Source organism: Biomphalaria glabrata, chromosome 1, assembly GCF_947242115.1.
Source record: "Biomphalaria glabrata chromosome 1, xgBioGlab47.1, whole genome shotgun sequence".
Classification (NCBI taxonomy): domain Eukaryota; kingdom Metazoa; phylum Mollusca; class Gastropoda; family Planorbidae; genus Biomphalaria; species Biomphalaria glabrata.
This window is the reverse complement of record NC_074711.1, coordinates 14,606,953-14,634,333: the sequence shown is the minus strand read 5'-3', so window position 1 is coordinate 14,634,333 and position 27,381 is coordinate 14,606,953. Positions and strand designations below refer to the sequence as shown.

The following is a 27,381-nucleotide window of genomic DNA, read 5'->3' as shown; positions in this document are numbered from 1 at the left end:
AGAAATGCATAGCTCAAGTAATAAATGCATCCTCTTGAGTGATAGCCTCCTTCAGTCGAAGAATAACTTTTTTCATGTGACTGTAGAGCTATATTTTAGGGAGATATCCCCATCCATAAACATTACAGGTAAAGATGGCATTAATTTTGGTGACAGAGTAACCAGTTATTTTTCGTTTGTGTTCCAGGGCCAAGGTAATTGTTTAGTATTTGTAATGGAGTATTAAACTGTTATGGATATACTCAGGTCATAGAATGAGAGGCATGAACTATGCAGCAATGTGAGGAAAAGTGGCACAGTTTTGCAAGAAGGAAAAAAAGAAAAAGAACAAACATTATACGAGCTATTGAACATCCTGATGACTTGATAGCATGATATTTATTATTAGTATGATACTTTTATTGGTGAGGAAATAAAATCAAGCAAAAAAAAAAAAAAAAAAAAAAGAAAACATGTTGGCTACATGACATTCTAGTTAAACACCATACAAAGAAACAAGATGTCCTTTACATCATCTGTTCTATAGATCTAAAGGTCTGAGAGGGGATACTTTGCATTACTAGCAGCCACTGACAAAAACATAACCTGTTGCCCTTAATCACCCAATCATTTTTTATTGACTGAAAAAACAAAAATCAATAAATGAACATGACAAGCCCATACAGCTCATATCAATGATTCCTGGATATTATTTAGTATTGTGGTAGCAGTACATTAATAAGCAGAGGTAGCCATTAATCAATATATAAGGATTTAGTGTTTACAAAATAAGTAAACATCAATTACAGTGGTATTTCTTTCCCGTACATCAAAAAGCACTTTACAAATCTGAGAAGATTAGTAAAAGGTGTAGGTTTGAAAGCTTTAAAGACAGCACCTTTCATAGTAAGGCATGAATGTATCTTTGATACAACAAATTGTAGCAAGTGTCAACACACAATGATAATAAAGTACTTTGTTTCTAACTATGTTCATCAGATGATAATACTTACTAAGAACTACAATATCAAGGCTCTGTTCTCCCATTAATGGTGTTTGTTTACTATTGAAAGCTCCACAGTAGAGCTTTCCATCATCTTCATCTGTGACTAAAAAAAAAATATACAATTCAAAATAAGTCATTAAATTATCTTAGAAGATCTGTGTGAACCATTCAAAAAAAAAAAAAACGGTCCCTAGAAATAAAAATATTTAATAAAAAATATTATGGCAGAGCTTGTGTATACTTAATGTCTTTCCCAGAACAAGAAGGCCAAAAAATTAAAAAACAAAAAAAAATAAAATTTATCTTTATTGACAAATGAAACTTGTGAAGTGTTAAGGAAACTTTTGACCATGCTTGACATATATATAAATCAATGCACTAGATCAGTGGTACACAAACTAAACAACCATGTTCTACAGGAGACCAGTATGGACAGTGTAGCTAAATGCAAGATGGCAATCTTTTTTTTTTTAGCTTAAAAATAATGCTTTCTACCCACCCCCACCCTTTGGAAACCCTTTACAAAATAACTCAAGCACCATTTTTCACTCACACTGGCACAGAAAAAAAAGCATCTGACAGTAGATAACCTCTGTAAGAAACAGCTGGAGGTTGCAGGACATAGATTGAAGACCTAAAGTAGCTTCAACCTAAGTTGGTATGAAACACAGCAAGCTTTCTACCCTGCCTCATAATGGTGCCCAGGTGGAAATGATCGTAAGAGGAAATGATCAGGCCAAAGGGTAGCATAACAAGACTCCAATGGGGGTGCCTAAGGGGGTGTGAGAGCATCCTCATTGCACTGTGTGGGGTTGTATAAGAGCTCCCACAACTGTCAACAATCCAAGTGCCATTCCTCAAGGAGCCATTTCATAAATGGCGTGCGCGCACGGTTAGCCTGGTATAAAATAAAATTGCTTCCGCGAGTCTGGAGTGACCATGTCACTGGGAGTGACCATGTCACTGGAAATGACCGCATCACCATTAAATCAGGCTAGTGAGAGGGAGCTCTTGTTCGCTTTTGCTGGCCTTGAGTTTCAAGAGCCTATGTTTCAACTCAACCTGACAGTTTCAAATTGGTATGAAACACCGAAAAAAGTGAAATAGGTGGTAATGAGCATTGATAAAACAATGTAGCCCAGCTGTAGAAGGGATTCTGGATTTTCTAAATATTTTACTCATTCTTGGCATCTTCCCTAATAGCTGACTTTAAAATATATAGAAAAGTAACATCAGCTTTCAGTCATGTTAAAAAAAATGCTCACCAATGACTGTCAGAACCCTTAATTGACTGAAAATTAAATACTGAATCTAGTAATGCTGACAATTTTAATCCTTTAAGAGTAACTGCTATGATGAATTTGGTGGGTTAATAATACTATGTTTAAGAAATACATAGTTTGACTTGTAAACTTTAGGGAAAAGTTCAATACTATAAAGCCACAAATAGTTGGATGGCTTAAATACACCCTAAATGATTTCTTGGACAAAATAATCCTTTGAAATAATAATAGGTGCAATATACAGAATAAAGTGAAAGAAGAAAAGCTGGCTGGACAACATGAAGAAGTGTATTGCCTTGCAGGCTATTAGGGTGAACTCTTGACTAAAAGTTCATCATTGAACCTAGGTTGTATTTATGTTACATCACTCCACACAGTTCAACAAGTATTTTGGTAAAAAAAAATAATTAAATTAGCAAAATATACAAAATTCTTTTCATGAAAAAAAAAGGCTTATCTAAGGAAAAGAACTCCTCATAAATATTTCTCAATAATGTAGAAATTATTTCCCTTATTCAAAATCAGAAAAATAGTTAAATTACTAATATTGATTAACTGGTTGATTTTTTAAATTGAGTCAAGTATTGTCTAAGCAAATGAATAAGCGTTCGAAGTTTCAACTTGATCCGCAAATGGTAACATTATGAATTCATTAATCTAAAAAAACAAAACCTTACATATTTATCCCTATCTTGTATACAAAAGGATTAATTTCCCTTGTTGGTATCAAACAAAATAAATAATTACTGTCACCACCTCAAAGTTGGTGCCATAGAGTAGAAACCCTAATTCTGTATTGTGTATGTTAATTCCATATTGTGAATCTTATTCACAACCCATGTAGCACTAAGGTGAACACTTTTGACCTTAGGTGAACCAGAGAGTTAAAGGCAGTCAGTCCAGATAGAGATCTTGTAGCAAGCACTTGTATTGAGTCACTTAAGATATTAGCAGTATAGTTAGATGTTTAAAGTAGTTGGTTATAGAATAAGTACTAAGTTGTGATATTCGTATATTACTGTTGGATTAATACTGACCATTCCTGGGTCGAATTGTATGGTGTATTCACTATGTGGTGTTATATTAAACTTATTGTGTCTGCTACACCCAGCGTCATTTCATTATTCTGTGATTTGTAACAAGAACCCAATGTCACCACCACGCCTACATTGATAACCACAGCCACATTCATAACATATAAAATAACACAGTGACATTTATGGTGTCAGAAGTGGGAACTTTGTACACAATAATTATTTGATAAACAATGTAACATTAAACTTTTGCCATTACTAGCTACAAATTATTTGAACTGTTATATGGAGAAATACTTAATTGAAACATAAGGTGCATGCAACAAGCACTATGAAAGATATTTATTTTGATTTGATGTTCATACTTTTGATCCAATATTTTGATACTTGAATTATACATATTTACTTGTGTAATATTAATGCACAACAATTTTTTATGGAGATGTCAAACCTCATATTGAAGTAAACAGATACATTGAATTTGTAACAATGATCATTAATCTATTTGATGTTGAATTTTGACACATATTTTGAATTATTCTATACTTATCACTTACATATTGAGACTTACTTGTAACATTTTCTACATGATTTGTACATATTGTACTATTGGTGTTAAAAAAAAAAAACCAGACTTCTAACATTTCTATAGTGTCAAAGATTTTTTTTATAAATAGACATTGTGAATAAAAAAAACTTGTATTAATTTTTCACATTGTGACATAGGAGATTGTCATTGAAATTTTTGTCACACTTTGCACATATTATTATGAAAAAGACTTGTAAATATTGAACACATTTGAACATTGATGTATATATTAGAACTACATATAAAGAATTATTTGAGAGGTTAAGTATTTGACTCAGAGAATTATTTGAATTGCCTTACTAGAATATGATGAATTAGAGAATTTTGCCCTTGTATGAATTTTTTTGATTCAGCAAATATTTTGTGTAACACTGTCATATTATATATTTTATTGCAAGTTTGTAGTTCTATTTGAACTCTGCAATTGTACATTTCATAGACCCCAAGAATTCCAATTGATCCTACTTAGGATAATTATGTCGTCAAGCTAAAAAAAAATTTTTCTTCAAAATTTTTTTTCAAAAGGGGGGTGATAGGTAATGTCACCACCTCAAAGTTGGTGCCATAGAGTAGAAACCCTAATTCTGTATTGTGTATGTTAATTCCATATTGTGAATCTTATTCACAACCCATGTAGCACTAAGGTGAACACTTTTGACCTTAGGTGAACCAGAGAGTTAAAGGCAGTCAGTCCAGATAGAGATCTTGTAGCAAGCACTTGTATTGAGTCACTTAAGATATTAGCAGTATAGTTAGATGTTTAAAGTAGTTGGTTATAGAATAAGTACTAAGTTGTGATATTCGTATATTACTGTTGGATTAATACTGACCATTCCTGGGTCGAATTGTATGGTGTATTCACTATGTGGTGTTATATTAAACTTATTGTGTCTGCTACACCCAGCGTCATTTCATTATTCTGTGATTTGTAACAAGAACCCAATGTCACCACCACGCCTACATTGATAACCACAGCCACATTCATAACATATAAAATAACACAGTGACATTTATGGTGTCAGAAGTGGGAACTTTGTACACAATAATTATTTGATAAACAATGTAACATTAAACTTTTGCCATTACTAGCTACAAATTATTTGAACTGTTATATGGAGAAATACTTAATTGAAACATAAGGTGCATGCAACAAGCACTATGAAAGATATTTATTTTGATTTGATGTTCATACTTTTGATCCAATATTTTGATACTTGAATTATACATATTTACTTGTGTAATATTAATGCACAACAATTTTTTATGGAGATGTCAAACCTCATATTGAAGTAAACAGATACATTGAATTTGTAACAATGATCATTAATCTATTTGATGTTGAATTTTGACACATATTTTGAATTATTCTATACTTATCACTTACATATTGAGACTTACTTGTAACATTTTCTACATGATTTGTACATATTGTACTATTGGTGTTAAAAAAAAAAAACCAGACTTCTAACATTTCTATAGTGTCAAAGATTTTTTTTATAAATAGACATTGTGAATAAAAAAAACTTGTATTAATTTTTCACATTGTGACATAGGAGATTGTCATTGAAATTTTTGTCACACTTTGCACATATTATTATGAAAAAGACTTGTAAATATTGAACACATTTGAACATTGATGTATATATTAGAACTACATATAAAGAATTATTTGAGAGGTTAAGTATTTGACTCAGAGAATTATTTGAATTGCCTTACTAGAATATGATGAATTAGAGAATTTTGCCCTTGTATGAATTTTTTTGATTCAGCAAATATTTTGTGTAACACTGTCATATTATATATTTTATTGCAAGTTTGTAGTTCTATTTGAACTCTGCAATTGTACATTTCATAGACCCCAAGAATTCCAATTGATCCTACTTAGGATAATTATGTCGTCAAGCTAAAAAAAAATTTTTCTTCAAAATTTTTTTTCAAAAGGGGGGTGATAGGTAATGTCACCACCTCAAAGTTGGTGCCATAGAGTAGAAACCCTAATTCTGTATTGTGTATGTTAATTCCATATTGTGAATCTTATTCACAACCCATGTAGCACTAAGGTGAACACTTTTGACCTTAGGTGAACCAGAGAGTTAAAGGCAGTCAGTCCAGATAGAGATCTTGTAGCAAGCACTTGTATTGAGTCACTTAAGATATTAGCAGTATAGTTAGATGTTTAAAGTAGTTGGTTATAGAATAAGTACTAAGTTGTGATATTCGTATATTACTGTTGGATTAATACTGACCATTCCTGGGTCGAATTGTATGGTGTATTCACTATGTGGTGTTATATTAAACTTATTGTGTCTGCTACACCCAGCGTCATTTCATTATTCTGTGATTTGTAACAAGAACCCAATGTCACCACCACGCCTACATTGATAACCACAGCCACATTCATAACATATAAAATAACACAGTGACATTTATGGTGTCAGAAGTGGGAACTTTGTACACAATAATTATTTGATAAACAATGTAACATTAAACTTTTGCCATTACTAGCTACAAATTATTTGAACTGTTATATGGAGAAATACTTAATTGAAACATAAGGTGCATGCAACAAGCACTATGAAAGATATTTATTTTGATTTGATGTTCATACTTTTGATCCAATATTTTGATACTTGAATTATACATATTTACTTGTGTAATATTAATGCACAACAATTTTTTATGGAGATGTCAAACCTCATATTGAAGTAAACAGATACATTGAATTTGTAACAATGATCATTAATCTATTTGATGTTGAATTTTGACACATATTTTGAATTATTCTATACTTATCACTTACATATTGAGACTTACTTGTAACATTTTCTACATGATTTGTACATATTGTACTATTGGTGTTAAAAAAAAAAAACCAGACTTCTAACATTTCTATAGTGTCAAAGATTTTTTTTATAAATAGACATTGTGAATAAAAAAAACTTGTATTAATTTTTCACATTGTGACATAGGAGATTGTCATTGAAATTTTTGTCACACTTTGCACATATTATTATGAAAAAGACTTGTAAATATTGAACACATTTGAACATTGATGTATATATTAGAACTACATATAAAGAATTATTTGAGAGGTTAAGTATTTGACTCAGAGAATTATTTGAATTGCCTTACTAGAATATGATGAATTAGAGAATTTTGCCCTTGTATGAATTTTTTTGATTCAGCAAATATTTTGTGTAACACTGTCATATTATATATTTTATTGCAAGTTTGTAGTTCTATTTGAACTCTGCAATTGTACATTTCATAGACCCCAAGAATTCCAATTGATCCTACTTAGGATAATTATGTCGTCAAGCTAAAAAAAAATTTTTCTTCAAAATTTTTTTTCAAAAGGGGGGTGATAGGTAATGTCACCACCTCAAAGTTGGTGCCATAGAGTAGAAACCCTAATTCTGTATTGTGTATGTTAATTCCATATTGTGAATCTTATTCACAACCCATGTAGCACTAAGGTGAACACTTTTGACCTTAGGTGAACCAGAGAGTTAAAGGCAGTCAGTCCAGATAGAGATCTTGTAGCAAGCACTTGTATTGAGTCACTTAAGATATTAGCAGTATAGTTAGATGTTTAAAGTAGTTGGTTATAGAAACTTAAGATATTAGCAGTATAGTTAGATGTTTAAAGTAGTTGGTTATAGAATAAGTACTAAGTTGTGATATTCGTATATTACTGTTGGATTAATACTGACCATTCCTGGGTCGAATTGTATGGTGTATTCACTATGTGGTGTTATATTAAACTTATTGTGTCTGCTACACCCAGCGTCATTTCATTATTCTGTGATTTGTAACAAGAACCCAATGTCACCACCACGCCTACATTGATAACCACAGCCACATTCATAACATATAAAATAACACAGTGACAATTACTAGTACCAGTAATTAACTGACTAATTTGTTAAATTAATTGTCTATGCCAATGAATAATTGTGCAAAATTTCAACTTGATCCGAGAATAAGTGTAGGGAAAAAAAAGTACAAACTTTTTACCAGACAGTGAGTTGATATAAGCTTTGTAAAAAAAACAAAAAAACTTCCAATACTATTGGAGAAAAATATTTAGAGTTCTTAATTAAAATAAATTAATATATATTATAATCAATTAAATACAAAATATTAAATATATAAAAAAAAAACAAGTGAAAATAATACAATGATTACAACAATGAGATTCTATATATTAACAAGATCTTTTGAATGTTATGTTGTTTTTTTCCTTCTAATAATTTTAAATTTAAAAAATAAATACCTTTCAAAATAGTAAACTGGATATCAAGTGTATTGCTAGCAACTTCATATGTATGTTTGACATCATAATAATTTGGATCTGCTTCTTCTAGTAATATTCCTTTCTCAGCTAAAGTTATTCTCTTTTCTCCATCTTTGCGATAAATAACAAAGGTATTCGAAAACATTGAATTAATATCTGTTGTTATAAGGCAGCTGAATTTCAATGTTTCACCAAGCTTTATGTGGTTACTAGGCGACAAAGTAGTAAACTTCCCTTTAATTTCAATTGGTGTTTGACCTGTGTAACAAGTGAAAATTAAGGATCAAAATTACTTTGGTTTGCATGAGTCAAGATTAATAAACAAAAGGAGATACATAATTGTAATACAACTTATCATACATACATTCCTGTAAATTATAAGATAACAACATATTATCCTACAAGTATCCATATGTTAATCCAGTCATGCATGTAATTAGATTTAATCATAAGAACTAACATTATTTTTTTTTAATGTGCTAGCCTAAAAAGATATTTCATTGTTTTTAAAGGGTTAAATTTAATATTTCATTTTCTGCAACAACTGCATACTCCTGCAACAAGATCTACTTTCAACTGCTTATCTTGGGTCTCAAATATTTGTGGTGCAGTCTCCACAATTGTTCACCAGCTGTCTCATGCAAAAGTCTTTTTTTTTTTTGGTTACCAGATCTATGTTATAAGCTATATTATAATTATACTACTAGATCTAGATTCTATAATTACTTCTATAACCAGATCTACACTATAGTTTATTAATACTAAATAGATCTACTAGATGTAGATCTAGTCATCTAGATTGTATAGGGAAGGTGGGGTGAAATGTCACAAGGGTAAGTTGTCACAAACACTATATCGATATAATGTGATGCGCTATCAAAAATGTGAAACTACAGCTGAGATGTTTACGGAAACATTTACAAATAGTTATAAAATGAAGTCGATACCTTCTCGCATTTTAAAATTATTACGATTCATTGTTTTTGACTGTTCGGAAAGTGGAATTTTATTTTTGTGTAATCTTGTTGAAAAACACTTATAATTATGAGATGATTGCCTAACATTACACTGTTTCATATCTCTGTGTATTAGTTACACATTGAAATTAGTTTTTTTCTTAAAGCTCGACCCAATAAAATGTTATTAAAATAAATGTTCTGAAAATTGTTGTGGGGCAAGTTGTCACACAGGTTGGGGTAATTTGTCACAGTTGTGACAACTTGCCCCAATGAAGATTAAGCATTTTGAAAACAAATTTTAATATTAATATTTGTTTATTAATAATTATTTGTTTTATTGATTCCTTTTTATGGTGATACCTAAATAGATACCTAAATAGTATTAAGCGACTTTCTCTTTAAATAATGCTATTTACAAAGGTTATGCCAGCATCAACATACAGAAAAGATGTCCTCCGGGCGCAACATTTATTTTATGAAAGAAGTTACTATTCCTACTATTTAGATAGGTTGGAAGTGGGTACATTGCTGGAAGAAGTGAACAGATATTTTACAAATATTATATAGAAAAAAATAAACATTATTTTGAAGAAAAACCTACAGCTTTTCTTATTAGGTCCAAAACTTTTCAGAACCTTCACATATATATCATTCTTTCACGACGGCCAGTCAAGGAAACTACTACAAGAACAAAGTCTTGACTTAATATGCTATTTCTTTTAGACATAGCAAGATATGGTGATTTTTTAAATGTGTGACATTTTACCCCATGCCTGTGTCAACTTACCCTGGTGTGGGGCAAATTGTCACAACCTCAACCCAGCCACTTTTTTGTTGTATAACTTTGATAAATAAAGAGATAAAGTTTATTTCATTTACTCTAATTGTTGTCTGAATGTTTAAGTTACAGCATGTTAAGTTTGGTGAGAATCAATGAATTCTAAATATGTTTAAAACATCAAATCTGAAAACTGTGACATTTCACCCCACCTTCCCCTAATAATATTATAATAGATTTTTTTATTGTATAGACTCTAGACTAGATATAGTAGGCCTATACAGATCTAGTCACTAGATCTAGAGTCTTCTCTATATGCCCTATCTAGATTCTAGATCTATCCTCTAGAATTTGATTTTGGGATCTCTAGATCTAGATCTAGAATGTATCAAGCTCAAACCATTTCAATACACAACACCTGTTACACATTTTACACACAGGTAGACAACTCTACTGCCACACCTGTTTACGAGCCAGGAGTGCAGACAAACAGGTGTGAAAAAGTTTGAAATTATAATTTCTAGATGTAGATCTATTGATATTGCTCGAACAAAAGTTAAGTGACTTCCTTACAGTTAACCACTTACTTAAGGACAGAGACACTAATGAAAGAAAAACTCCAGCACCAATGTAGAAGTTATTCACAACCATTTTTGTTTTCTTGTTCTTGCACTTCCCGGCTTTGGTGACAGTTTATTCGAATTCGCTGATAACGACCGGCGTCCCCACTGTAAGACCCCCAAACGACAGTGACGTCACCGCGTGGGCTCCTACGGTTGGTTGACGTGTGACTACTTTTACCTGTGTTGAAGAAGACGACCAGGGGACAAACCACTAGGCTACTGTGTGACCTAATAGGAGAGAAAAAAAAACATGACATTAAAGTAGAATCAAGATCTAGATCTAAATATTAAGTAAAATTCTCATAAGTAGAGCTATTCTATAAGAATATCTAGACTATATAATATATATAACTGTTGAAAATCAAGATTTTTTTTTTTTGGTTTGTTTTTCAAATATTTAAACAGTGGCGTAGCTATATGGTAGTCCTACACGATGCCCAATGCAGCTCTAGTGTAATTGTCAACTTCTTCAATGTGTTCCTTCTATACACCATCTACCGCTCTCAGACTTTCGTGGTGCATGTTTGGTAAGCTTGTTGATAAAGTGAAGTCATTAGCAGGTCTTTTTTTTTTTTTTTGACGATACGGTTAAAAGACAAACAACATTGGTGCTTTGTCAGGGTATAAACCCGAAACCATCCGAACGACAGTTCAGTGCCCATACCAGACGACAGGGCACCCATTCAAGTGAAAGACACTAGTCCATGATAAATGTAATTATCGTTTTATCTTAAACATTTTTGTTCTAAACTTCCTCCCTAATCCAGTGACGATAAGTAGCTAACAAGTCAACATCTTTAACGTTTCTCTAAGTAAAAAAACAGAACATGTTGTTTCTATTTCTTGTTTAATACCTATTTTAAGTCTAAATCTAGATTTCTGATAATAGAAAAATGAAAAAAAAAAAAAAAAGATGCTACTTTAAAAAAAAAAAAAAACTTGAAAAATGTATACTATCAACGGTTTAATTAACGTAGCGGAAAAAAAAAAGAAAGGGAGTATCCGAGTATGGGACCCAAACGTCACCACCAACGCACCGTCACCACACTACAATAAACCTGATGAAAGCAGTTCCTTACAGTGACTCTAGGTTAATGTTTTGAAGTTAATATAAAGTTTGATATGATGTTTAAGATATTTTAATGAAACTTTTTAAACATTTTTTTTTACAAAATTGCAGTGTAGGGTAGGCCACAATTGGTCATTAGTCATGGCCATGGGACCAGGTGATATGAAACCATTACGCGCCATGTTGTGCCTTATTTAGAGATGAAAAGGCCTTAAGCTATTTGAGAATTGGGGCCCCATATAAGTCCAGATATTAAATTACCGGTTCCACGACAATTTCGTTCATTGACATTTCGTTCACTGACAAATCGTTCCCGACTTTTCGGGTTTGAGTTTTGAGTTAAGGCACATCGGCACAATTTAGGTCATGTCGTGCCCGCACGACTTTTCGTTCACCCGACAATTCGTTCACGCGACATATTGCTCACGGACTATTCGCTCACAGACAATTTGTTCACCAACAACTTGTTCACCGACAGTTGGTTCACGACAAATCGTTCACGCGACATATCGCTCACGGACTATTCGCTCACAGACAATTTGTTCACAGACAAATCGTTCATGATGTCCGATTTTCATTCTCTTTTCTAGTTTCTTAGATCTAAACCGGACGTACAGACAAACCAAACAACACTAATAGCGGCTATTCCCTTTTCGTGGACTGCTAAAAAACTAAACGGTCTAGCTTTAACTACGTAAATGTGGATTCTAAACATATTAATATTTATGCAAAACAAAACCAGAGAATCGTTAAATAATTTTTTTTGTCTTTATTTATTATTTATTTAAAAATATGCAAGTCGTCTAGACGTAATTGTCGGAGCCTACATAGATTTTCTAGGTCCACAGGGCGTGAACCTTGACAGTTTGAGAAACAGTGGTGTAATGATTGATGTAATATTTTGAAAAATTCACGTTATATTTGGAGTGTGTAAAAAAGAGGAGGGGTGGGGGCGGATTACGAAAAGAAGAGGCGAAGGTGGAAACCCATGTGAAAATTGAATGGCGAGCCGAAAAGTTTCAATGGGAGTTAAGATAGGCCTAGATATAGCTTACATTAGATTCGATGTGAGTTAACAATAAGTTAAAATAGGCCTAGATATAGCTTATATTTTTTTAAATCTTATAACATTTAAGTTTTGTCCATGTCTACACTGAGATTTAAAAGCCTGTAAATATGTGTTTACAAACAGTTTCGAACGTGATTCATTTTTGTGTAGAGTTACTACCCTTAATGGGGAAGGTGGTTGGATTAGCTGTTAGGAGCTACAAACCGACACAAAGTTCTACGTAACAATGAGTCAGTAGAAGCTTGGCGATGAGGAGTCTATGTGTCCCCTATTTTAACATCACTAATGTCATCAATCCAATAGTATGCTTTCCCTAATCCTTACAGTCTATTAGATTGAATAGCTATCATACGAAGTTATTAGACGACCGACTGGTAAGGGAGCTATAAATAGATTAACAAGGCCGGGATGTGCTGGCCACTTCAATTATGTTTCTAATGCTACCTACGTATTTATTTTAAATGGAAAGTCTAATACTGTCTTTGTAATTCACGTGTGTCAATTGGCCCGCACATTACTTTTACAGCCAAAAGGTTTATTGTCAATGAAACGACACCTCAGTCAGAGTCGGCCTTAGCAATGAGGTGGGCCCCCTGGGGGAGTGTGTGACATACGTGCCTAACCCTAACAATAACCCTAACTCTAGTAAAAAGTAAAGTTCCCCTATTAGACCTTGTGATCTATAGGCCATATGATGTAATACTGTCTTTGTAATTCACGTCATCTGTTTTCTGTGGCCTACGGTTAACGAGGGTATCATGTGGCCAGCACAACGACCAACCGCATTTACTTTTAACCAACTAATGTCAGGTACCCATTAGAGTTGGGTGGACTCAGAGGCGCCCAAAGATCCCAAAATTAAAAATCCCAGTCTTTACTAGGATTCGAACCCGGGACCACAGGTTCAGAAGTCAAGCCCTTTACCGCTCAGCCTTAACTCTAATCCAAAATACGCCGAGAGCTTTCGTGGTAATACATATAGATGCCAGAAAGGTTTTGACAATATTGAGTAACAAGTCGTTATTCAGGAGATCTGTTTTGGAATAAATCTACCTCATTGTATTTCGGTCTAGAGCGTATTTATCCGGTCTAGAGCGTATTGGTTCGGTCAATAGAAATGCGTGGCAGAGGCCCCACATATTTGTAGTAAGCCTATAGGCTGATATGACATCAGCCTCGGCGCCTCTGTACCTGTACAATGGAGGCTGTAAATTATGCAAATGAACTAGATGTTTAGGGGTGCTGTGACAGTTCGAATAACCTAATCCCAAACGTCTACCAAGGAGTAGTATAGTACCATGGTAAAAATATAATCGCTGCTTGGGCTCTAGGCTTAGGTCTTGATGGTCCAGGGTTCAAACCCTAGCCGCCGCCACCCTCACCCTATGGCCGTCGGTTTTTGCTACGATGTGGTATCAAGTCGATAATCGATCTAACAATACAACAGTACGTCTCTTATTTTTTTATCGACGGAGATACAGTTGTGGTTGTTGATAGTTTGTAGTTTATATTCAATTCTGAAGGAACATTCGGAAGGTAAAGAATAAAGAAATAAACCTATTTTATTTCCAAAATACTACTTATTTAATCTTATTAGTCATAAGAATTTTTGTTCGCTACTTAAAATAAATCATGACTCAGTCGATTTCAGAACTATTTGAGCACGAAGTGTGAGTCAATACAGAATGTAGCCAGACACAAATCTCATCATTGATTCGGAACGTCTTCAGTTCTATATAGTGTCAGTTTCTGTTTGTACATCTGAGACAAATCACGAAGTATTTATGTTTGTATTTTAGAGCTCTTTTGGAGAGTCTCATTAATGGTGGAAAAAACTATAAATAGCTCGCTTTTTGTTTTGTATTTATTGATATAAGGGAGAAATGAGAGAAATGAAAGTTCTAGTCAGTATTTTTAATTAACGCGAATGTTATGGGTTTGATCCCCATACTGCCATTTTTGTTCTCTTTATATTTATTTAATGATAAAATAAAATATGAATGTTTAGTTTACTAAATTACCCGCATTGGAACACAGAGTAGGAATTGGTTTAATAAATAAGAAACTAGAAACCCTATTATACTTGTTCCATTTCTTGTTCGGCTCTTCAGATTTCATTGCCAACTCTTGTGCAGTGTTTATTTGTTTGAAACCCCGACCACACTTCCTTTCACCGGAGCTGGTCTTAGACTTTTGGAGGAATGAGGTAGCCCCAATGAAATAGAAATAATAATAAAAACGAAAAATCGAGAAAATAAAACTACGCAATTTATTAAAGCCCTCTTAAATTGTCTATATACAAATCAACAAATAACAGAAATTCATATATCGCAGTTTCCGTAGTACAGACAGAGTTAGACTAGTAAACATATAATAGTAGTGCTCTACTATATTTTAGATCTGAGTTTGGTAATTTTTACTAAAATTGTTTATTTCAGTCCTGTGCGAGGCCCCCAATAAATGGAGGAATATGTGACTGCCTAGTTTGCCTATGCCTAAGGCCGGCCCTGCTTTCACTTTACATTTTTCTCTAAATACCCAAAATAATGAAATGTCATTGGATTAAGCACAAGAGGTGCATTGGACCTCAGTAGCATAGCCCGTGGCCCAGGTTCAGGAATAGGAAGATATGTTTCCTTTCCCGTAGATTTACTGTGACAAATACCAAAACGAGTTATCCTCCGTATGTCAATGTAATTACAAACAAGTCTCCAATTCAGGAACATCTTACTAGTAAGATTGTGTCTATATTAAATTCAGTAGCTGCTTCTTGCAAATAATTATCATGTACACTTTATACAATCAAATCATTTTTATTTTCAAATTTCATGGGCCTGGGTGCAATGTACCCTATTAGCGTTCTGGTTGCTACGCCATTGGTGGGCCTAATAATTGGATATTTCATAGGTTAAATGTCTTTATATATTACTCATGATACGTGTCCTTAGTTTTTAACATACAATTTTTGCATAGGCATCGGTTTTCCCATCTGTGACAAGTCAAAAGCTCGCTGTCAGAGTCACTCAAATTTATCACAGCATTAATTATTATTATTCATTATTTATTTATTTTATTTACATTAATTAGTGCATTGTGTATTTCTCACTGTCGTAAGTAGAAAACATAAACATGTCTTATGTATGTATTTTAGTATTGCATTAATCTATTAATGCTACGTTGCTCAATTGATCGTTGATGCAACCATGTATATGTTTGTACATCTTATTTTATTTCCTCTATCTCGGTTGACCGCCTTGATAATTCTACTGGCGCACTAATACTGCGTCTAGAAAAGAGTTATGAGTTATCTCCCCTGTATTGAATTATCTCCCCTGTAGTCATTTCACTCTAACGAGAGTTGCGCCGCTTGAACGGACACCCTCTCCATTCAAGCGCGCTCCATTGTTCTCGACCGACGGTCGTATGTAAACAAACCGTCTTGGTCGCTGACCACCGCCCATTTCACTCCCCCCCCCCCTTCTTTCTCTATCCACCTGTGTTGTTTATTTGAGATTATTATTTCCCCTTCTATGTACATTTTTATCTTATTACTTTCCCTTTTATGTACATTTTTATATTGCTACTATCAGCCATCTATTTTTCCAATCCCCTTTGTCATCATCTCCCCATTGTGCTCTAAAGCAATTTTACCAATCTGACGAATGCACCTCAGTCGAGGGCATCGATAAGATGCACGAGAGACATGTCCTAACTTGTCTTTATTTATCCGCAGCCTCCCTCAGGTGTCTACCTATGTGCTGAGTGCTATTCAGCACTGCACTTGCCTACTGAGATCTACCCAACTATTTGTTTGGATCACCTGCCTTTGTGCTTAGTGCTATTCAGCACTGCACTTGCATATTCGCTATCGAGAATCACCTATTTTTGTGCTTAGTGCTATTCAGCACTGCACTTGCCTATTTGCTGTTTAGTGTCCACACGACACGACTCAACTAGTAATCAGATCACTACGCTATTTGCTATTGAGTGTCATCTACTGCCTACGTGGATCTACTCAACTCTACTACTTGGCGCTATCGGCCTTGCCCGCCTATTCGACCTGTCAACTTATTAGGTGCGATGTCCCTATAGACTCAGATCTGTGCGAGACGTCATAGCTACGCCAAACCCTCTGCAACTCACTGGACTTATCCTGTTCACTACGCTGCCCACGACAGATCCGCTCTGCCCGCAGTACCACCTGTGCCCACGGTAGCCAGCCACCCGCACTACTGTGCCCACCACAGATATCAGAACTTTGGATCGAGACTCCACAAGAACTGAATCACCGGCGTCCCTCTATCCGCTAGAGCGCCACCTCCAGCTGCAGAACCTCAAGCCAGGACACAGCCAGCTGCGACATCAACAGGAAAACCAGCTAAGTCAGAGGAGGACAAAGTGACATACTTTCTTATTAAGTGCAAGAGTGATGATCAAAATTAATATCAATTAGAGATAGATGCAAACCCTCCCAACCCCCTTTTTTTTATTTTTTGTAAATATTTATGTAAATAATTATTCTTCATTTTTAACTTTGTATCTTTCTTTCATTGCTTGTCTCGTTGCGTGCCTGCTTCCGATTTAGGTTGTTGTGTGATAGCTTTAAAAATAATCATCCCCTAGACATTAAACGCGCCAAACACACGTCACATTCCCCAACCTGTCACACCATCCCCTCATCTAAATGACATGTTTTGGTGTTTTCCTGGCGCTGTTTTGTCAACACTGACTCTGCACTGATGTCAAAGTTGAGCCAAAAGTTTTTGTCGGTGCCAATGTTATTTATTTGAATTGAGGCTAATTGAAAAAAAAATAGTTATGATCTAAGATTAGACATCTCCTGAAGGTGACAAAAAATGTCGACTAAGCGGTCTTCAGCAGCCATGCAATAGCAAACAAACAGTAGGCCCATACCTTCCCCCAAGATAAGCATTCCCTTATTTAGAACCATTAAACTAAACATTAAAAAAAAAAAACCCGCTTTTTGTGCGCTAAAGTGACTGTGCAGCAAGCCTGTTTGTAAGATGTTTATAGAGCTTACAGTGTATTTAAATACATTACATTTGTAAGTATCAATAAAAAATGTTATGTAATGTATTACATCTAATGATATTACCTTTTTTCCCCATGAACCGATACTTAGCATATTCTAAATAAAGTAGGCCTGGTATTACAGCTATGTTAACACAAATGTAGATCCTGGTGTAAAAGTAAAAGGACGACATTTTTGTTGATGGAACAGAGGTTGATGTTCGGCTAGAAAATGGTCCTGTTGGGACATGTTAGTAGCTTTAATTCTATAATAGTCGTAGTATAAAAAATGTCCAATGTCTGACAAAAGTGTGTTTGAGGATAATTGTCCATGTATTTACTATGGCAGTAGGCCTACACTGAAGCCACCCTACTAAGTTCATTGTAACCTCAAGAAGGAGGAGGGAAATTCAAATCAACCCGATTGGATAGACAAACACGTGACTAACTTCCTAACTTTATTTACGTCTGCTGACATTGTAGTCTGCCCCTGATTTTTTTTTTAAATCTCCCCCCCCCTCCCCCCACACACCCATTAACTGTTTGTATAGGGGGATTAGCAAACTTTTTCTAAAACGAACGTTAACGGAGAATCTCGCTTGCGAGTTGGAGATTTAGGTCCAGTCTAGATTCAATGAATGGTATCTGAGGAAAAAAAGTGGTTGTGAACTTCTGTGGGGCGTGATTCTATCCTAAAATCTTCCATTAATTTAATCTGTAACATTAGATCTACAGCTTTGTAAAAAAAAATATCTCCCCACCAATCACACACTTTAGAAAACTGTCACTGTCCTATCATCCGTAAACAACAAAATTAAACAAAATATAAACTTTACAATCAAACTAAGTCTGGATCTAGATCTAATAATGCTTATCTGTTTTAATCTTAGTTTTATTTATTTATTTTTTAAAGTTGGAATTACGTCAGTAAGCCTGTGTTTCACACATGAAGAAAGTATTCTTGCAAAAGCCGAATAGATTTGTGTAGGCCTACACCAGTGATGCTCAACCTAATTCGACCTGCGGGCCATATTAATTTCCGACACTCGTGTCGCGGGCCACATGACCGAAAATGTACAAAAACGAAATGAAAGCGACCAGAAACTATTTGATTAGAAACCCGTGGATCTAGTAGGCCTACTTACATTGATAAATTGGATATTGGAAGCTTATCTTCTTTTTGACGTGCCAGAAATGGCTTGATTTCTGTCCTTATATGAGCAACGTTGTAGCTAACCTTGCAACGACTCATTTTCTCTTTTTAGTAAACATTCCCAACGGTCCTCCAATCTGGTGGCGTAGTTAAACTATCTTTTATTCTCGGTTTAAATCAAGAATGTCACAATATTTGTTTTATAATGCCGTTTACGTGTTTTTCTTTTAAAACAGTCACACACTTTCTTTACAAATCGAATATATGTTTGCTTATTATCATGTTCCTCAAAAAGTTCACTTTTTCTGGTAGATTCTACACTCTGGGCATCACTGGTGTACACTATTTGGATATATTATATATACATTTTATTTTTTGCTTTCTAAAGATTGAACAGTAAAAAATTTTTTTAAACAAATAACGGACTATGTCATTCTGATGTCTTCTTTATTTTGATGTAGACCACCAACACTCTAACATTAATTATCAACTTGACATTGTTCACCACATGATAATTAGTATGTGAAAATAATTAGACTGCATAACAGTCATATATCATCAAAGGTCATTCACTAATCACTTATTTATATAAAACCAATTCTTAAAAGTAGGCTACTCTTTCTTCCCTAATGCCATAAGAAAATAAAACATGGTGCTTGAACTAGCTCCTCCCCCCTTACACATACAAATCATGACTTTGTAGAGATTTAAGTCTTTTATATTAACACAGGATGTTGATAGTCGGTCGTTGGTTTGTAACTCCAGATAGCTAATACAACTTAAACCGATGTAAACAAAAACTCAATATAACCTCTATCTACAATATACACAGACTCAACTTCCGAAGAGATAAAGATCTAATAATAATTCATTGAAATGATCAATGACAAAATCTAACTCACTAGAAATACACGCCTTTACTCTAGCTTCTCAGATCACGTGACTTCCTATCATCCATAATTACTGACCAGTTCATGATTTCATCATTCTACACTACCAAAAACTTACCACCCCCTCATTCCCCATTCCCCCCGTTCATCATTGTCATTTTGTCCTAACGTTGGAGACAAACATGCACTTCTTGAACAGTTGGATCTAATGGTCGACTTATTAGAAGGAACCAGTTCATTTATAAGAAAGGACAACTATTAAATGAGACAACTATTAAATAAGACAACTATTAAATAAGACAACTATTAAATGAGACAACTATTAAATGAGACAACTATTAAATGAGACAACTATTAAATGAGACAACTATTAAATGAGACAACTATTAAATAAGACAACTATTAAATGAGACAACTATTAAATAAGACAACATTAAATGAGACAACTATTAAATAAGACAACTATTAAATAAGACAATTATATTTCCATTTTCTTGTCGACCAATCTAAGTCACTCGATGTAATATGATATCATTTCATTTTGTATCATACTTTATAATTTTATTCCGGCGAAAACAAATATTTCGTTTGCGCAGAAAATGTTTGAGCCTTTTTAAAACGAAATAAAGGTCACGTTACTTGTAGCAATACTCCTACATTGGGATTATTTTGATTTGCTTTAAATCCTAATATCCATCCCAGTGGGGCTTCAGCCCATGGAGGGCCCTGGCTTGCTTTAGCACATCTCTCCATTCTGATCTATCCTGGGCTTTACGTCTCCATGCCTGGACTTTTAGCTGTATTGTAGATCTGCTTGTACGTCATCAAGCCAAGGTATCCGCGGTCTGCCTTTAGGATACCTGCCTTTTGGTTTTTGTCGGTGTGAACAATCTTTGTTCTTCTTTTCTCTGGCATTCTTTCGAGGTGACCTGACCAACGTAATCTGTTCCTTGCTTTGACCATGATTGGACACGTGACTCGTGGACTTGGCTATCAGGTTGTTGATCTTCTTATCTAAAAACACATCATTCCAAATGTATTGCACCAAACCAGCAGAACTCATCTGATACTACTCTATACCTTGAATGTCTACATAACAGAAGACATAGCCCCAAACAGGGCGTCAACAAACATTCTTCCCCCGCCTATCGTATACTTGTTTTTTTTAAATGTTTTATTTAAAAACAACAGTAGTCTTAATGTGCTATGTAGATTAGCTCTAATGGAGACCTAGTTAAGTTAAAAGCTACTGAAACTTAAAGCCTAGTAAAAGTGCAACAGCGTGTTTCATGCCTCATTTCCATTTATTCATTTGTTACAGGTAGGGGTTGAGTTCTCTCGTAGTTTACATGCAGACACCGGTCAAAGCACAAAAAAATATATGATAGTCTCTGGTGTAGCAAGGTATGATAATCTCTGGTGTAGCAAGGTATGAGAATCTCTGGTATAGCAAGGTGTGATAGTCTCTTGTGTAGCAAGTTATAATAGTCTCTGGTGTAGCAAGGTATGATAATCTCTGGTGTAGCAAGGTATGAGAATCTCTGGTATAGCAAGGTGTGATAGTCTCTTGTGTAGCAAGTTATAATAGTCTCTGGTGTAGCAAGGTATGATAATCTCTGGTGCAGCAAGATTTCCTTTTTAATGTAGAAATGCAAAGGTTAAATGTGAAGAAAAACTCATTCGGATCATCCTGTATGTATTAATGTATCAATACAATTAGTAAAAAAAAAAAAACATTTCAATGTATAGTATGTGCTACCTTACAAGTAATAGTGTCCCTACAGTCAATCCAGTTACAAGTTCTTACAAGAAATAGCATTTTCAAACAACTCTCAGGTGTTTCATAGTAACTAAAAAAAATACTTTTTTTTTTCTTCATTACAGTTCCTCAACTATTTAACTTTGAAAAAAAAATATATATAGTTCTATGCCAATCCATCATTTATCAGGAGACATACACGATCTGTTTCATCAAGGGATGTGATAGTTAATCTAAAAATATGCGCTTTTCTGGCCTTTAGTGTAGCACAGTCAGAACGAAGTGCCTCTATTTCTTGTTGCTGTTTCTAGCGTACTGGAGAGAACAAGGCCACATAGAACTACATTAGGAAGAGGATAGCCTTACATGCAGAAGGAAAAGAGTTCTTCGTGAATTTCTGTGATCGATAGTAAAATAACATATTTTCTAGACCATTTAGGCTTTGTCACATTCACTGGTCTTGACATCTTCACTGTTTCTTTCTAAACAGTCCGGACACTGTCACATTCACTAAAGAATGCTAAGAAATTATTATTTTTATTAGCACGCTTAAAAAAGTAGAAATCTAAAATTTCGTGTATGCGACGGAGGACATTAGTGACACACGAAGACCTCTTATTATGTAGGCAAGTGTAAAGTTATGTAGGCGAGTGTAAACTTATGTAGGCACGTGCATATGTAAGCTATCAAGGTGCTCTAGCTTGCACACACACACATAAATCCCAAGACATTTCTTCTTTTTGCATTATATTAATGTGTAGCCTACCAAAGATTCATTACACCAAAATTAAAACAGCTAAGTATTCAGTTAACTTTAAATATGCATTGAAATAGTTTCTACAATTATACATAAATGTATATACGTAGGCCTATATATATATTAGTGAAAAGAAAAAAAAATCAAATAGTCAACATAATAAAATAGATCATCACAAGGGTATTACTTTCTTTTCTTCTTCTTTAAGTCCAAAGATCATTGAATACGAAATTATATTTAAATCATTCAAAATAAAATTTCAATTTTATCAAAATATATTTGCGGGTCACATACATATTATGAGAATCCTTGGTTTTTATAAGTGTTCTAAATGAGAAACAAAGGTTATGTTTCGTAGTGTTGGCACTCAACTGACATATACGCACTAACCCCCCCCCCCCAACACATACACACTCAATAATGACATTTTTTTTTTAGAATTGACTGGTGTCAGTCATAGATAATATCGGGAAGGTGAAAGTCTTTAAATAAGTAGATTTAGGGTTCTCACAACTCTCCATGTTATGATTGTGTTTTCCTGGAGAGATCGACTTGGGGTCATGGCATTTCAAAGAAGCCTCAACAAATGTGCTGGGTTTTTTTTTTTTTCAGTCGTGTACGCTCCTTGATGACTCGAAAAGAGGGGGAGGGGGAGACTATCGTTGTTGCAGACAAAAGGGCAATAGGGCAAAATTAAGAACCCTGGGGAAAATAGGCGCAGCAAAGGTACCACTAGCTAGAATTACTAAAGTGATTTCGCTTCGTAATCGGATAGCGTTTTTATTTTCTTCTTTATGTTGCGTTGTTTTGAGACATTGTAGATTGTAGATGCAGTAGCGGGAACTTTCAACTATTGTTACATTGGTAGATCAACAAAAGACTGAAGTGTTTAGGAGGAGGCTGTCTTCAGGGAGAGGGAGTGTATATTTGCATTTATTATTCTCGATTGTTTAATGTTACTTTATATCTTTGCCACACACAGATCTAGAGCCTCATAAATTTATTCATTTATAGTATTTGTATACTATCACCTTGCTCTGCAATGAAGCGCCCTCTAATGTGTTTAATCAACTATCGCCAATGTAATTAGCCTGTTAGTTAGCTTATGAAGACGTAATTTCATATCATATGTAAGCTTGCACAACCACAACGTAACTTTTTAAGGGAATCAATACGCGAAGCCTTCGCGTTTAAAAAAAAAAAAAAACGTAGGCCTATATCTAAGTTTAACCATCAGGATACAGTAGCTATGTAGATTTCAGTATATCTTTCACTGACCCATAAATGTGGACGAATTTCTTTAAACGTGGGCCTCAGTGGGCTTTTCAATTGTCGTAATTTAAACAAAATATTGAAACTAAATATTTAAAAGTGTTTTGTAAGTTACTTAAATTAGATCTTTGTACTCAGTATTCTTTCGCTTAGTGGATATAATTTGGTGTCTAAATAGTGCCTAACCTATATAAGCACTAACCACGTTTGTGTGAACAAGTTGAAAGTGATCTCTTCTAGCAACGCTCGGTGTGTTCAAACAGAATCGCGGTCCAAGTATGGCTTTCAGAACGTGACGAGTACACGTGTGCTATGTGTGCTCATGATAAGCGATGTGTGTCTGTGTTCATTGTGTGCCCTGCTTGTGCGTATTGGCTAGTTTAAACATTTAAAAAAATGGAAAAGATGTGCCACCACTGACAGCGTAGGCCTACAAGAGAGACCGTTTCAATAACCTAACAGCCAAAAAATTGTCAGCAGATATTAAAAGAGTGGAGAGCTTTCAAATGTAGCATATATAGTCTACTTTACATGCATACATAACCACATTCTCAAACATGTCGAAAGTGGTATATTTAGGAAAACAACTATTTATAAGTTCTATTATTGGGTTTAAAAATGGCACTGAAAAAAAGAAAAACAGCATTCAAAACTGTGAGCTAAAATTAGGCCAAAAAAAATGTGAAAGCACTCTATACTATTTACTTTCATTTCTTCTGTTATAAATTACAGACGTTCCTTTTTAAAAAAAAAAAAAAGATAATTACGTCCTACGTGTATCGTAACTAAATAAATTATATACTGTCTCGGCGTGATAGATATAAGCCTACATGTAGACCTAATACATGATTATGTTAAATTGATAAAATTGTCCAAATGCTTGTATAATGGAGTGACAGTGAAAATAAAGGAGACAAATAATTAAGACTATCTTTTAATGTGCATGTATTTTAAATTATTATTTTGTATTATACGGTAACGTAACGTAGTCATCGTTTAGGGGAGAGAGAGGACTAGTAAGTTATAGAACACAAGAATTATAATAAGTATATCATTGGTGGGAATGGGAGGGAATCTTCTCATGAATGCATTTGTACGTCGATGAAGCACATTAATAGAAGTTAGTAGGGCCTAATTACATTCCAATACTAGTATTAATTAGTGAAGGAAATCCTTCATCTATTTCATAGAGCACATTATTTCTTTGTAAATAGTTGCCCGATTTTGATGGCCTTTTTTGTTCTTCTCTACATTGGATCTCTAACAATGTTCGTACTATTTACATACTTGCTCCTCGTCCAATAATTATTTTAATGCCCAGACATTTTAAGGCGAGGCTTGCTGAACCATGATATTTCACGCGGTACACATCAGGTCGCGGGCACCTGTTATAACCCACTTGACCAACATTCCAAAACCATCGGACCGTGAAACAAATCCTCTGAAAACGTGACGGTGTAACTTTGTCTCCTTGTTACTCTTAGCCTGTTCTTCTCAATGGCACATTCACGAGTATTACACAGTTTGGAAATGTTATTTTTTTGTGAGCTTCCCGAGCGTACTTGTATTTGATGTAACACAGCCTTGTTTGCCCATGTTCTATAACGGGGGTCCAGACTAGAAAAATGACGTGCACATTTTTTTCGTTTACAATGTGTATAAATACAAATGTGACACATTGCTAGGACTTTTGATGAGACAGATATTGTTAGACTGGTCGTGTGGTCTGCGCTCTGGATTGTCGTCTAGTCCAGGGTTCTAACCTTGCCCGATGTCACTCGGTACTTTTGGGCTAGGTTGTAATGCACTTTGTTTTTGCTGCTTTTTTTTTTAATGTTTTAAATGTTTCGGATTTAAAGATAATCTACATCATCCTAGTCCAAACCTCCCGCAGGATTGGGTGTACATTAGGAGAGACTTGCTTGTAGGAAGCTGGTTGGCGGCCTATACCTCAGACTGGACCAGTGGCGTAGCTAGCAATGTGCAGGTGGTGCGGGCCGCACGGGGGCATCAAGCTCAGGACAAACGTTGTCAGTAAAAACTACGCATGCAAGAGAAATAGTTCTAGGCTTTAGTTGCTCAAGAATTATTTTCGATCGACTGATGACACACTTACGACACAAAAAAAAAAAAAAAGATTTTGGTAGAATTATTGATAAATTGCTAGTAAGAAAGCACTAATATTATTTGTAGTATCTTTTTGTTAAATTAATTGTATTCCGAATTAGCGATACTTTAACATTTCTTTTGGAACATAAAGGACGGTTTACTGTTTCTTTCCCTTTTTTTTTTGGAGGGCATCATGAGGACCTGTCGCAACGGGCATCAAATGCCCTAGCTACGCCACTGGACTGGACCTCAGGCTGATTCGTGAGATCAAACTATTCCTAGAGGTATCCAATTAACACATAAAAAGTCAAGCGAACAAAAAAAGTTAAGACGAAATGTTGAATCTAATCCTTTTAAACAGATTTGTTAGAATCACTTCAGGATATCTTCAATATTTTTATTTCTAGGCTCCACTTAACACAGGAAACAGTTGATCTGTCGAGTCCTAACTGTGCGGTAGCCCGGAGATAAAAGCCTGCTGCCAAATGGCTGTGTTGTAGTATTGGAGAACTACTCTAGGCTGTTATCAGGCGTCAGAAATAAGATAGTTGACAAGTACTTTCTAGATATGTTGTTGGTGTACACTCACCATGCACTGCTTTACAAATGAGGCACGCCTAGAATTAGAAGATGTTAAGTCCTATTCCAAACAAGAAGATTAACTAGCATTTCATTTTTATATACACTGTAATTTTCCCAACAAAGTCAAAATGGTTTTTGGCATGCTACGCAGAAATGATTTATAGTCCCACCAGAATGGGGCCCGATTATGAGCAGCAATTAATTAAGTCCCGTTGGAAACTCCTAGAAGACTCTTGCACTGGGTGTAGGCCTACACTTGGGAGATTGTTTTTCATGGCCAATATAATGATTAGAAGATTGCATTTCTCTCTCTCTCTCTCTTAATGAATATTCTTGATAGATTCCCTCTGGTGAACGTGATTACTACTACTTAACAATATTAATTTAATTAATCACAATAAAAACTGTATTTACCAACAACCGCACGGATCAAAGAAAACCCAACATCTCAGACGATACAAGTTGTGTCCCCTGTTTGTCACCTGTTTTGTTTTGTTTTTTGTTTTTGTTCACAGACTGCAGCTGCTTCATCTAGATCACCATTGCTTACGTCTACTGCTTGTCTCTTTAACTGACCCTAGCTGACCTGACTCTTACCATTGACCTCAATGACACTCGCTGCTCGCCACTATCACCACTCACCGACTATATATAAAATAATTCATTCTTTGCTGCCTACTTAAGATACAAAACAAATGAGCTGTACCAAACCTGCTAATCCCAACTCTTAATTGTCTTACATTGTGTCTATACCAAATAGCACAACATTAAATGTATCTCAAATACAAAGACCATTGTAGTCGATGTAGTAGTGATCCAACAACCTTCAGATGCATTCTTTCATGTATTCCAGTAATCACCCAAATTAATGTTTATTTTGTGATGTCTGTCTGGTTCCACCAGTTAAAAAAAAAAGTTTGAACGCTATAAATCTCTGTGTCTCGACCTCAATAGTCCTATTGTCATAAAGTCAGTCCAGGATTGTCTCGCCTATCAGAGATCCGTGAGAAAAAACTAAACGAACTTTTTACCCTCAACACATTCAAGTTACGACATCAAGTCTCAAGTTATTGGATGAGTAGTAGTAAATAGACACACAAAGTTACTGGATGAGTAAATAGACTACGTGCCTGGAAGGTGCC

General features: G+C 34.7%; 1 protein-coding gene across 5 annotated transcripts in view; it reads right to left on the bottom strand.

Moving 5' to 3' along the window:
• Nucleotides 1–27,381, bottom strand: part of LOC106060455 (uncharacterized) — a 40,870-nt gene that overhangs the window by 8,758 nt on the left and 4,731 nt on the right. For all 5 annotated transcript variants that reach the window (XM_013218338.2, XM_013218336.2, XM_013218339.2 and 2 more), the window contains exons 2-4: nt 10,513–10,776; nt 8,168–8,446; nt 993–1,088 (exon numbers count right to left, since the gene is read on the bottom strand). In XM_013218338.2, coding sequence (XP_013073792.2) covers nt 993–1,088; nt 8,168–8,446; nt 10,513–10,576 — 439 coding nt within the window. In that variant the 5' untranslated portion in view covers nt 10,577–10,776. The remainder of the gene's footprint in view (nt 1–992; nt 1,089–8,167; nt 8,447–10,512; nt 10,777–27,381) is intronic.